Source organism: Poecilia latipinna, unplaced genomic scaffold (assembly GCF_001443285.1).
Source record: "Poecilia latipinna isolate Pla-1442-1.1 unplaced genomic scaffold, P_latipinna-1.0 Scaffold2536, whole genome shotgun sequence".
NCBI lineage: Eukaryota > Metazoa > Chordata > Actinopteri > Cyprinodontiformes > Poeciliidae > Poecilia > Poecilia latipinna.
In genome coordinates this window covers 45,211-57,276 of record NW_015115152.1, presented here as the reverse complement: position 1 = coordinate 57,276, position 12,066 = coordinate 45,211, and the positions used below count along the sequence as shown (strand labels likewise).

The 12,066-nt window shown below is 47.9% G+C and overlaps 3 protein-coding genes across 9 annotated transcripts in view; 2 read left to right on the top strand and 1 right to left on the bottom strand.

Moving 5' to 3' along the window:
- Nucleotides 1-285, top strand: part of LOC106938217 (uncharacterized) — a 21,322-nt gene extending 21,037 nt beyond the window's left edge. Inside the window, exon 29 of the mRNA XM_015020130.1 lies at nucleotides 168-285. Coding sequence (XP_014875616.1) covers nucleotides 168-285 — 118 coding nt within the window. The remainder of the gene's footprint in view (nucleotides 1-167) is intronic.
- Nucleotides 7-2,444, top strand: LOC106938221 (coiled-coil domain-containing protein 180-like). Its single transcript, XM_015020139.1, has 8 exons — nucleotides 7-234; nucleotides 307-442; nucleotides 515-675; nucleotides 744-869; nucleotides 938-1,034; nucleotides 1,484-1,562; nucleotides 1,641-1,785; nucleotides 2,154-2,444. Exons 2-8 carry the CDS (start codon nucleotides 430-432, stop codon nucleotides 2,292-2,294), a joined length of 762 nt encoding a protein of 253 aa, XP_014875625.1. The 5' UTR covers nucleotides 7-234; nucleotides 307-429; the 3' UTR covers nucleotides 2,295-2,444.
- A 579-nt stretch (nucleotides 2,445-3,023) lies between these two features.
- On the bottom strand, nucleotides 3,024-10,479 carry card9 (caspase recruitment domain family, member 9). Of its 7 annotated transcripts, none has more exons than XM_015020134.1 (14): nucleotides 9,890-10,106; nucleotides 9,689-9,811; nucleotides 9,535-9,604; nucleotides 7,368-7,505; nucleotides 7,180-7,298; nucleotides 6,905-7,111; nucleotides 6,753-6,836; nucleotides 5,545-5,790; nucleotides 4,699-4,824; nucleotides 4,446-4,634; nucleotides 3,988-4,042; nucleotides 3,603-3,733; nucleotides 3,473-3,522; nucleotides 3,024-3,398 (listed from the first exon to the last, which is right to left on the bottom strand). In XM_015020134.1, exons 2-14 carry the CDS (start codon nucleotides 9,800-9,802, stop codon nucleotides 3,314-3,316), a joined length of 1,614 nt encoding a protein of 537 aa, XP_014875620.1. In that variant the 5' UTR covers nucleotides 9,803-9,811; nucleotides 9,890-10,106; the 3' UTR covers nucleotides 3,024-3,313. The 7 variants fall into 7 exon arrangements, 3 of the variants coding, with proteins under 3 accessions (XP_014875620.1, XP_014875621.1, XP_014875622.1); XM_015020135.1 differs by having other exon boundaries at nucleotides 9,689-9,806; XM_015020136.1 differs by having other exon boundaries at nucleotides 5,545-5,739; nucleotides 9,890-10,105.
- Between the last annotated feature and the right edge of the window lie 1,587 nt (nucleotides 10,480-12,066).

The window sequence follows — 12,066 nt, the reverse complement described above, 5'->3', positions numbered from 1 at the left end:
TGGCAGTAAAGATGGCTGCCGCAGCACTGTGTTTATGGCAGTAAAGATGGCTGCCGCAGCACTGTGTTTATGGCAGTAAAGATGGCCGCCGTCTCTGGTTGTGCATGGCCAGCAGATGGTAAACCTGGCTCAGAATCATTGTCTCCATGTTGCTGATCTTCTCCCAGGTCCTTTGCCGCGGCGCTGAACACCATCCTGTGGTGGTCCAACGACACCGTGCTGGAGGCTGCCAGGGTAACGATCAGAACCTCAAGAACCTCCAGTTCGGTCCGATCTGGCCCATAACCTGTCTGTCCTCCCCTTCAGGTTTTCTACAGCGCCAACCACGTCTCCACCTTCAGCCTGGTGCCCGAGTCGGCCGACATATGGGCCGAGGCCATACAGAAAAGGCTGCTGGGATACCAGGAGCAGGGCAAGAAGTTCCTGATCATGAGCAAAGACGGTACGATATCTGCTCACTGTTAGACCCTACCTGTCCAGGTCTCACCTGTCCTCACCTGTCCTCCTGTCCCAGAGGTGGTGAAGCAGCTGTCCAAGTTCAGGGAGATGCTGGACTCCCTGCCTGAGGTCCTGATCAGCCATCATGTAAGCCAGGAGGGGGTGTGGCTTACAGAGGAGCTGGCCTTGGTCAGGAAGAGGCTGGAGGAGGAGTTGGCGGCCGGCAAGGAGCAGAAGGTGAGACGCTCAGAGTCTCTGGTCCACCTGGACGGACGGAGGTCCCTGAAGCTGCTGTCCCTCCCCAGATGTCCAACCTGGGCCGGCTGCGGGTGTCCCTCAAGGAGGACGAGCTGAAGACGCTGGAGAGCAAGGAGGAGCGCCGGCAGCAGCAGCTGCACAGCGCCATCCTCAGGTCACACTTGGAGCTGCAGGTAGAAGGGGGCAGAGCCAGAGAGGTTACCCCACCTGCAGTCAAACGCTCACTGTGTGTGTGATGCAGGAGTGTGTGAGAGGAAGAGCCGAGCAGTTTGTGACGTCACTGGCATCTCTGACGGAGAAGCTGCTGCACCTGCTGGACGAGGTGCTGCCGGCTGCAGGTAAACCCCACTCACCTGGAACCAGTCCATTTACTCACCTGGAACCAGTCCACTCACCTGGAAACAGTCCATTTACTCACCTGGAACCAGGCCACTCACCTGGAACCAGTCCATTTACCCACCTGAAACCAGTCCACTCACCTGGAACCAGCCACTCACCTGGAACCAGTCCATTCACCTGGAACCAGCCACTCACCTGGAACCAGTCCATTTACTCACCTGGAACCAGTCCACTCACCTGGAACCAGTCCATTTACTCACCTGGAACCAGTCCATTCACCTGGAACCAGTCCATTTACTCACCTGGAACCAGTCCATTTACTCACCTGGAACTAGTCCACTCACCTGGAACCAGTCCACCCACATGTTGTCCCTGCTGACAGAGGGTTTTATCAGGTTTTATTGGTTTTTAACGGTTTTATCGGGTTTTTGATGGATGTGTTCTGTAGAAACGGATCCATTCAAGCCGCCTGAAGCTGAATCCCCGGAGGCAGAAGAAGAAACAGGAAGTGAGCCGATCAAAACCTGGTAAGGCGACGTTCCTGATAATTCAGACAGAACCGCGTTCCCCAGTAATCTGGGCTTGTGTGTGTGTGTGTGTTTAAGGACATGGCCAGGTATCACTCACCTGTTCTCATTGACCAGTGAGTCAGCAAAATCTCCCATCACCATGACAACAGCACCCATCAGTACAGTGAGGAACAGCCAGAAACATGAGGCGGTCATTGAGCGCAGAGACACTGCGTTAAAGGTGGCCACACACACACACACACACACACTCACGCACACACACACACACACACACACCTACTCATGTACACCTACACACGTTTGCGTGGCTATCTTTGTGGGGACTCTCCATTGACTTCCATTCATTTCTGCAGCCTAGCCCTTACCCCTATCCCAACCCTAACCAACCAAAACTCAATTCACACCTTAGTCCTAAATCTGACCCCTGACCCAAAAACAGTTTCCCCTTGTGAGAACCAGGCTTTGGGCCCCACAAGGAGCAGTGGGTCCCCACAACGTAGTGTCAGGAAAATGGTTCCCACAAGGCATTACAAACAAACACACACGCAGTAAGCACTGACTGATTGTGTGTGTGTGTGTGTGCGCCAGCGGTTTGAGCAGCTGATCCACTCGGAGGTGTCGCGTTCTGAAGCAGACAGATGGAACCAGCTGAGCGAGCAGCAGAACTGGATCTCCTACTGGGCCCAGCAGGTCTTCGCTCTGAGACAGACCCAGAGGAAGCAGCGCTGAGCCACAGCAGCTGATTGGCTGCTTAGCTCCTGTAGTTACCGTTTCCATCCAGCAGGTGGACGACCGTCCTCTGAACCCTCACACCAGCAGCTGGTTCGGTTGCCATGGCGTCCAGCTGATGTAATAAACATTTGCTGTTGCAGATCTGAACAGTGGTTGGTTCTGGTTCTGTAGGTTCACACCTTCACATACGAGTCTTCACACCTGCCTGTTAGAGCTTAGCCCCGCCCCCTGATACATTTAGACCAATTCCACCAAAGTGGGCGGAGTCCAGAGACACAGAGGGGCGTGGCCTCATGTGAGGATGAGTGAACTTATAAACTTTTTCTGCATTATTGGAGACGTTTATGAGGAAACCGGCTCCACTCCACGTTCACATTGCTGACGCTGACAAACTGCCAGACTGCAGGTGTGAATTAGCTGCTTTAATCTGATACATTTATGTTTGAGCTTCACATTGTCTTCTTTTAAATAAAGTTTATTGTTATTCTCTACCTCCTGACTCGCCACCAGGGGGCGCGTTTGAGTGAGATGGTTTTGTACCTGAACTGAGTGGTGAAGACATAAACCAAGCTGGAACCAACAGAAAAATCCACCTGCAGTACCACCGTTCAGCCCAAGGAGGGCAGCATTGAGACAGTCCAGCCAAATTTAAACACAATGTCACAAAAAACAAAGATGGCTCCCTGAAGGATCAATTTAACTGCGAAACAATCGTTAAACATCTGCTTGTTTTCCTAACTGATTTAGTTTTATTAACACAGGAGGTTCATGAACTGCAACCAGGTGAGAACCTGAAGGTTCTGGTCTGGAGGTCGGGTCCAATATTTAACCGAACAGGTTCAGTTTCAGAAATAAAACATTTATTTAACTGAAGAGAAACAGAAAATGCTTCAGAAGTTGTAAAAGAAGCGACGCTGTAGATCAGGAAACAGAAGTGTGTTGTGATGAATCGTCTTCAGAACGGAACCGGACCCTCATCAGAACCTGGTCTGCTGCTGGACCAGAACAGACCGACCTCAGTCCGACTCGCTGCCGGTGCTGTCCCCCACGTTACAGGCCACCGACTCTCCGCTGGGGAACTTTGACCTCAGGGCTCGCTTCCTGTTGTCATGGAAACCAGACAGGAGTCAGAGGCGCTGCGGTCAGGTGAGCGTGGAGAACAAGGCGGCGCTCACCTGAAGTTGGGTCGGCTCAACGTGAAGAATCCGCCGTCCGGCTGCTCGTCCTGCACAGAGGAGGCAAGAGTTCGGCTGAGACCCGGTCCGTTTCCACCGCGCTCCGGTTCCGGTGTTACAGCAACGTTACCCATGATGCAGCGTTGTTGGGCCTGTGCTCCGACTCTCTGGAGCCCCCTGCTGGAGAGCCGTGTTCCTGCGGCGGAGCGGCCGGCTCCTCGTTCTCCCCCGACGTCCCGCTGGGAACCTCCTCGCTGCTGCCTGGACCACCAGAACCAGAACCGGACAGTCAGAACACCGGAATGGACCGGGCCGCCTTTCACATCATCCTCGTGTCACACCTCGCTCTGCTCAGCAGTGGCAACGCCCCTCTAGCATAAAGGTAAGCCGTAAAGGGAGAGCGCCCCCTTTCTGCAGACGCTGTCAACAACTCTTCAGGTTTTCACCGACATTGTTGGTATTTTGTGGAAAATCATAAAAGTGTTTGTAATTCTGCACGGGTCAAAGTTTCTGACCTTTAGCGGCGCTCTCGTTCGCCTCGTCTTCCTCGCTGCTCAAGTTCCTCTCAAACTGTTGAGGAAAGTGGCATCATTACCTCATCATTACATCATCATTACATCATCGTTACATCATCATTACATCATCGTTACGTCATCATTACATCATCATTACATCATCATTCAATCAAATTTTATTTGTATAGCACATTTCAGCAGCAAGGCATTTCAAAGTGCTTCACATCATTAAAATAAAAACAGCCTGTGAGAAAGAGAAAGATTTTTAAAAAAAGATAAAAACATTAAAACCCCTTTTAGGACTTCGGTTAGATGTCGGTTAACTCTAACCCTCTGGGCCTTTAGTCAAAAACGGCGTTTGACAAGGACATTACATCATCATTACATCATCATTACATCATCATTGCATCATCATTACATCATCATTGCATCATCATTACATCATCATCCTCCCCCACCTGCTGGGAGTTGAAGGTCATCTTGCGGAGGCGTGTCCTCAGCTGCAGCTCCTCCCCCTGTGACCTCAGCAGCAGCAGCTCCAGCTTGTCTGTTTTCTCGGCCAGCTGCCGGACGCGCTCCCTGTAGCGGTCCTTCTCCTGCAGGTGGAGCCGCGCCTCCTCCTGCTGCTGCGCCTGCGCCACCAGAGCCTGGACACCACCCACAGTCAGTGACATCACCACTCTGCTCTTCATCCCCCCTCCTCCTCCTCACCTTGTCCCTCTCTCGGATCACCTCCTCCAGCTGCCGGACCGTCTGCTTGCTCTGCTGCCGGTACATCTTGGCGTCTCCTTTCAGCTGAGCGCAGCGGAGGCTCAGCTCCTCCTTCTCCTCCACGCTCTGAAACAAACACACGCTTCTGTCTGGGCCCTGAACGCATCACAGCTGGAAAAAACTGAACTTGCATGTGTCCATGAATGCGCCATGCACAAACGCCTCAGAGTTCAACATGAAACACTTTACTCCTGGAGAGAAACGCACCTGAACGCATCACCAAAGCTTCCCTGAATGCATCAGGTGCTTCTGATCCACAATAAGTTTTTACTTCACTAATCGATTATTCTGATAAGAAAATGATCACATCCTGCATTTAAACCTTTTTATACCATATTACAAATACATTAAAATGCAACTATTACTTTTCTAAATATAAAGATTTCATTTCCTTTGAGTGAATAATGTTGGTTTATGAACAAATAAACATCCAGATCTGATCTGATTAACTCATCAGGACAAAGTTTCTCCATCTTCACAGAAGGTGAAGCTAAAGAGTAAAAGATTTACAGACCGAAGATTTTCATCTGAATGCAAAATGTAATATGAAAACAGAGTCTGTATCAGTTAGTGGTTAATCGATCAGTTAATCGATTTATAATTAGTCAATAATGATTTCAATAATCGCTTCAAATCGGCAATTGAAGCGATTACTGGTGCGATCCGTTCTAGCCCACTCCAGTCCGGTCCGGTCTGGTCCAGTCCAGTCCAGTCCGGTCCGGTCCGGCCCGCTCCAGTCCAGTCCGGCCCAGTCCAGTCCGACCCGGTCTTCCTCCTGCCCCTCACCTTTGCCCTCTGCTCCTCGGCCTTGTGCAGCTCCCTCCTCAGTCTGAACACGGTGGTGAGGAGGTTCATCTGTGGAGACGCGCGGCCGTGCCGCTGGCCCTCCTTCAGCACCTCCTCCCTCCTGTCCAGCTTCTTCTCCTCCTGCGCCTCCTCCTCCTGCTGCTTCCCCTGAGGCGGCGCCTCCTGCTGCTCCTCCTGGTCGTTGAGTTGAAGAAAGGCGTCAGAGGGCGGAGTCAGGATTCTGCTCTGGAAGATCGGCTCACATGTTAGTCTGAGCTGCAGCTTCAGGGGAAAATCACAGAAACACAGTGATGTCATCAAACCATCATGGAGGATCACATGTTTTCTGCTATCTGTGAACTCTGACCCTGAACGCATCACACTACAGCCCAGCATGGTGGTGGCAGCATCATGGGACGTTGGATGGAGGCAGAAAGGCAGAAACTGGAGGAGTTCACGACCCGACGGGGAATTCTGACTGAAATATTTCATATTTATGACTGAAATATTTAATATTTATGACTGAAATATTTAATATTTATGACTGAAATACTTCAATAATTATGTTTTATAAATATTTCTCTAACTGCCTCACTCTGACCTGTGACCCCGTGACCCCTGTCCTCTGGTCGGTTCCTCGTTTTCACGGTGGAGGACAGACTCCAGCTACGTCCGGTCCAGTCAAAGTAACAGGTTCAGAGCTGGATTGTGCGTTTGGCATACAGTTAGCATAAGGTTAGCATATGGCTAGCGTACGGTTAGCATATGGCTAGTGTACGGTTAGCGTATCATTAGTGTACGGTTAGCGTACCTAACTGAGACCATTTGGTGGAAAATTCTAAAGTAATTTCAGCACAAACAGGAAGTGACCTGACCAAACTTCCTGTTTGATGTGGAAGCAGAAACACATCAGGAGGAAAACGGCAGAACTCGTGTGGAGACTCAGAGGTCAGAGGTCAGGGAGCGACAGATAGAAATATGAAACTAGATCAAAATGGAGGAGCAGATTTTCTGACTCTTCCTTCTACTTAGAAAACTTTCAGGCATCCAGAGTTTTTCCGACGGCTGGGATGAAAAATGAAAGTTTCCTTTCATTAGAACCAGTTCTGACCCAGAACCAGTTCTGACCCAGAACCGAACCGGTCCGGCTGATGAGCCTGTGAGTTTTGGCCCTCCTGGCTTCCCGTACTGCAGCAGCGGGTCGGTACCTGCTGCAGCGGCCTCATGGTCCTCCGTTTCAGCAGCCGCGTCTCGCTCTCCGCCCGCAGCACCGTGTGCTTCAGACGCTCCACCTGCACACAGAGGTCAGAGGTCAGCTGGGGCCGGTGCGCGGGTGGGCCGGGGTCAGAGGTCAGCTGACCTCTATCTGCAGGTCCCTGTTGGCCAGCAGGGCGTTGCTCTTGTCCTGCGTCAGGTTGGTGACGTCGGCCATCAGGTTGTAGTTGTGGAGGCGGAGCTTCTTCAGCTCCTCGGTCAGCTGCTCGCGCTCCTCACGCAGCTTCTGCACGCGCTCAGTCAGCTTCTTCAGCTCGCGCTCCTTCAGCTTCTGCTGCCGGGACCATGCCTCCTGCACCACACACACCTGGTTCAGCCACACACACACACACACACCTGGCCGCGGGTCGCCATGCCAACCTGTTCCTGCGCCACGGAGCAGGCCTGCTGGCGCCGCCTCCGCTCGTCCTGCAGCACCCTCTGCAGGCGGCTCAGCTCCGACATCAGGAACTGGGTCAGGCCCGACTCTCCCGCCGTGTCTGGACCAACAGAACAGAAGGCGTCAGAGCGGGCGGGTCCAAACGGGCCGGCTCAGGAACCAGACCCACCGATCAGGATGCTGAAGGTCTTGTTGGGCTCCTTCCCCGTGATGCGGCTGTACAGCTGGGGGTAGTCCAGCTCCAGGCTCTCCAGGAACGCCGTGTAGCCCTTCATCCCGGTCCGCTGCAGCATGTCCAGCAGGGCTCCTGCACACACCAGTCAGACCAGTCAGGTTACTGGAAACACACCAGTCAGACCAGTCAGGTTACTGGTGGCACCCCAGTCAGTCCGGTCAGGTTACTGGAAACACACCAGTCAGACCAGTCAGGTTACTGGGAACACACCAGTCAGACCAGTCAGGTTACTGGAAACACACCAGTCAGAGCCAAATGTACAAATTAAAACATATTTTGATGAAACAAAGTATAAAGTATAAATTTCTGCCTGAATCACAGATCCAGAGTTTATAGATGTTTACAGTTGAATGTTTTCTATGAATTCATCTTTCGATAATTTTCATCTGATCACAGCAGTTTAAACTTCACCAACTTCCTCCTGAATTCATTTTCCTCAGTTATCTAAAAGGTCAAAGGTCAGCTGCTGACTGGAGCTTTGTCAGCACAGAGGAACTGCAGGCAGGGACTTAAATACTTATTTTTCCACCACAGCTGATAAGGGAGAAAATATATAAGAAGAAAAAAATACAAAAAGTTTCTGAATCACCTCAATAAATCGGCATCAACATCGGTATCGGTATCGGTATCGGTATCGGCCCGATACGTAAAGCTGGGCTGGTATTAAAAACTCAGGTTTATTTCTATATTTTTGTGCTTCTAGAGTGGAGAAGGTTGTTCCTGTAGCTTTAGTTCGGTCATAGGACAGGTAAAGTGAAGCAGCAAAGGATTATGGGATACTTAACTGTAGGTGTGGCTGCTTTTATATTGTGGCAAAAGTTTAGCAAAACATGGACAATAAGCATAATATCGGTAAATATCGGTTCGATATCGGCCCAAATTTCCATATTGGTGCATCTCTAATTTGTTCTGCATCCAGGAGCCACAAAGATTATTTCCAGGGCCGCAAATGGACACCGCAACATTTATAAGTCTAAGTCCCAGAATACAATTTAATATGAATAAATGATTCTAAGAACATGCGTTGGGAAACTGCAGTCGTTGAACCAGAGGCTGGTATATTGACTGAATGAGAAAAGTCTCGTTTCTTCAGGCTGGACGGCAGCCAGTCCGACTCTGACTGAGCTGTGACGCTCAAGAAGAAGAAACAAACTCTGGATCAGTTTCTGTTTGAAGCAAAGGAACGTTATGATCAGGTGAAAGCTGCAGGAGCCGCAGGCCCAGCTGGTGAGCCAGGTCCCAGTGATGGAGGAGAAGGAGAAGTGAAAGTGAAGCAGGAAGCAGCTTCTGCAGCGTTACATCACATCGGTAAATTATATTCCAACAACTTCCACATTCATGATCACCTGATGCGATGCTTCAATATGACCGGACTCACTGTAAAACCCAAACTGTTCCCCTCCATCAATAATCCCACAGATTATTCATGCTGCTCAGCATAAAGGGCCTCAGACTGTCTGGTTCCAGGGGTTTGGCTGCAGCGTTCTCCGGTTCTGTCTTTTCCTTCACGGAAACGTTTCCACTTCATGTTAGATACACTATAAATTTAACTGGCAGCCAATCAGAAATATGAGCATAACAAATATAATTTCAATAAATTTAACAGATTTTAACTTAATGATTGAAAAGCAGATTAGATTTTATGATAAAACATATGATCACTGATCAATAAGGTGGAACATCTTTTCACCCAGTTAACATCTGAACTAAATCTTTAAAAGTCCAAACGATGAATCATGAATAACCAGTTATTGAAAAATAGTCAACTAATTTAGTAATCGATTATTAGTTATACAGACTCAACAAAAAATCCGGAGGCTGAAAGAACAGAGCAGGAATTAAACCAAACCTGAACGAAACATTTGCATTTAAGACAAACGAAACATTTTCTGTGACCATGTTCAAAACTCCTCCATGTGTTTCTGTTAAATAAAACAAAAGATTCTGCTGAACCCACCAAGATTCTAATTTTATTGATTAATCATCAGATTAATCAATAGATTAATTGATCGCTATGATAACTGTAGCTGCAGCCGTGTTTGAAAGGTTCTGACTCAGGTTCTGGTTCTGGTCTTACTGGACCCGAACTGTGAGAACGTACCGACTTTCCTCCGGCGGATGACCAGGGTGGGGTCGTTGAAGAGCTGCTCCTCATCCTCAGCGCTGATCACCTGCCAGCAACCAGAACAACGTCCAATCAGGACCGGGAGGAGCCCAGGGCGGGTCAGGAGGAAGAGGAGGAGGAGGAAGAGTACCTGGCACTGGCGGAGGTAAGGAGTGATTCTGGACGGGTCGATGGTTTTAATCAGCAGCATCCTGAAGTCATCCAGCTGCAGCCAGCAGAGATCATCCTCACTCACTCCCTCCATCCTGCTGTCCTAGTCAAAGTATCATGATCAGAGTACAGAGCGAGAGGGAGGAGGAGGAAGAGGAGAAGGAGGAAGGCCACCGGTTACCTGCTGAGCTCCAGCGCTGCTCCGTCTCTGTGATGCTCTGGGCTTCTGGAAAGATGTTGGTGGAACTTCTTGTTTCTTTGAAAGGCTCCGCCCCTTTCTGACTGAGAGCGATGTGATTGGTTCAAGCTCCTCCAATCAGATCACAGAGAAGCCTGAAGCTGTAGAGACTCTGCAGAGTCACTGCTCACAATTTGAGTCCTTTAAAAGATTCACATTTACTGTTTGGGAATCTTTAAAAGGTACAATCTGAGTTTATTAATCTGTTTGTTTCTTTATTTGTAGACACTATGAGTTAGTTGGTTTTGTTCAGTTCATTCAGACACAAAGAGGCCAATAGAGGAACCAGGGATGGATTAGAGAAGTTAGAACAGGAATAAGCTGCAGGCAACAGGAAGCACCAGCTGACAGATTCAGGAAGTCCTTTCACAGCTCATTCCTGAAAGTTATGACAGAAGTTATAGATGCAATCACAAAAATCACCAAGATGCTCTTTCCTGATACAAACCGCAGTGTACGGCAAGTCGATTGGGCCACAAATCACTGCATCTTGCCATACATGAAATGCCTTGGAGAGGCAAGTCGCTGTCATGCACATATATGTAGGAAAAAATCTAAATACAAGTGATGATAAAAATGTGTGTAGCTAAAAATAAATCTGATGAGTTGAAGGACATTAAGTAATTTATGGAGAAGGCAATATGATTTTCTCATTTCTAAAGGACAATAAAAAGTTACCAAAGTGTATTCTGTTTATATTTCACCCTCTATGGCATGGCGTTGCCCTCAGGCAACCAACCACATATCTGTACCTCATGTTGCTCCTTTATTTTATTTTTTTGGGGGGCGGGGGATGATTTAAAATACCTCCAGACATATTTTTGTCCACACAAAAGAGGTATTGAGGTACATGTGACCTTTACTTAGAAGAGGAGCAGTCCTTTTTATGAAGCAGAGGTGCATGCTACACCTTGCCTCCTACTTGTAAGTTATACATCACTTTTCTTCATGTTTAAATTTTGGGTAACTAAAAATATTTTTCATGTCTGTGAGTATGTAAAGAAGCATTGTAGATAATTTCAAGACAATTTTTTTTTATAATTTATTTGCTAAAACTGTGTTTTTTCTGTTTGTTGCCTCAGGGTAACATTGCGCAGTTATAGGGCCCTTTTGCTCAGACATTATTATTCTAGTGCGTTGAAATGCAGTTTATTACAAAATAATTATTACAGCCTATTTTTTTTACTTTACTTTTGACTAACAGCAACAGGAGATGGATGCAAGATCATTTCATGGACAAAATGTGCATGGTTCATAAGCTGGGGTCATTCCCAATGAAAACATGAGGATCCATTGTAAAACCATTATTTCATTGTTTGTTTATCCTCAAAACTGACTTCAGTCCCAAAGGGTGAAGAGCTGGTCATCAATGAACTAATGTACTTATTCCAAGGCAGGCAAAGACTGAAGCAATACCTGCTAAACCCAAATATACGGGTCTGCAGGGTACTTCATATGTGAAGTGAAAATCTATACAGGGTGAGTCATGCAACCACCAGATCTACCATACATGGTAGCTGGTGGAAATTTTGTCATTTCCACCAGCTAAAATCAGAATTACAAACTCTTAAAAAAAGAACCTGCAGCCCTAACTATAGTGACTGATGTAAATCTGGTTGCTACAACCCATAGATAATCAGATAAACAGATGGTGGGTCCCAGGTACGCCAATAATCAAGTGCCAAAAATGTGATATACACTCTTTTTCACATCAGCAAGCAATCCCTTCTTGATGTTTTACACATAATAGGGGAAAAGACTGATGGCAACATTCTTAGTGATTTTAACTCCGCCAAACATACACATGTTAAGAAAATACATTTAAAATAAGCTAGTTTTAAAACTTAACATGTCTTGATTGAAATCGCCTAATTATAGTTTTAAAATCACTAATGTATTCTGGCCTATTGACCTTTATTTTACCTGTAGTTAAAGCAGATGGTTTGTTAGGATCGTTTGAACTGCCTTTTGTCTGTGTGGGAAACAAATCAATAAGGAGAAGTTCCAACTTTCACACCCATCTGTGGAGAGTCGTAAAGACAGCAGGAGTTCCTGGCTTAGAGAGAGGGTCAGAGACAGGTCCTGGTTGGATGAGCAAAGATACGCCTTATTTGAATAAA

Bases quoted from the DNA above. Each gene is read 5' to 3' on its own strand.
- LOC106938221 (XM_015020139.1), top strand. The intron at 870-937 runs GTAGAAGGGGGC...TGTGTGATGCAG, and splicing joins GGTCACACTTGGAGCTGCAG to GAGTGTGTGAGAGGAAGAGC. The intron at 1,786-2,153 runs GTGGCCACACAC...TGTGTGCGCCAG, and splicing joins GCAGAGACACTGCGTTAAAG to CGGTTTGAGCAGCTGATCCA.
- card9 (XM_015020134.1), bottom strand. From the start codon at position 9,802: ATGGAGGGAGTGAGTGAGGATGATCTCTGCTGGCTGCAGCTGGATGAC. The intron at 7,112-7,179 runs GTTGGCATGGCG...TGTGTGGTGCAG, and splicing joins GCTCCGTGGCGCAGGAACAG to GAGGCATGGTCCCGGCAGCA. The intron at 4,043-4,445 runs GTGGGGGAGGAT...TTTCCTCAACAG, and splicing joins TGACCTTCAACTCCCAGCAG to TTTGAGAGGAACTTGAGCAG.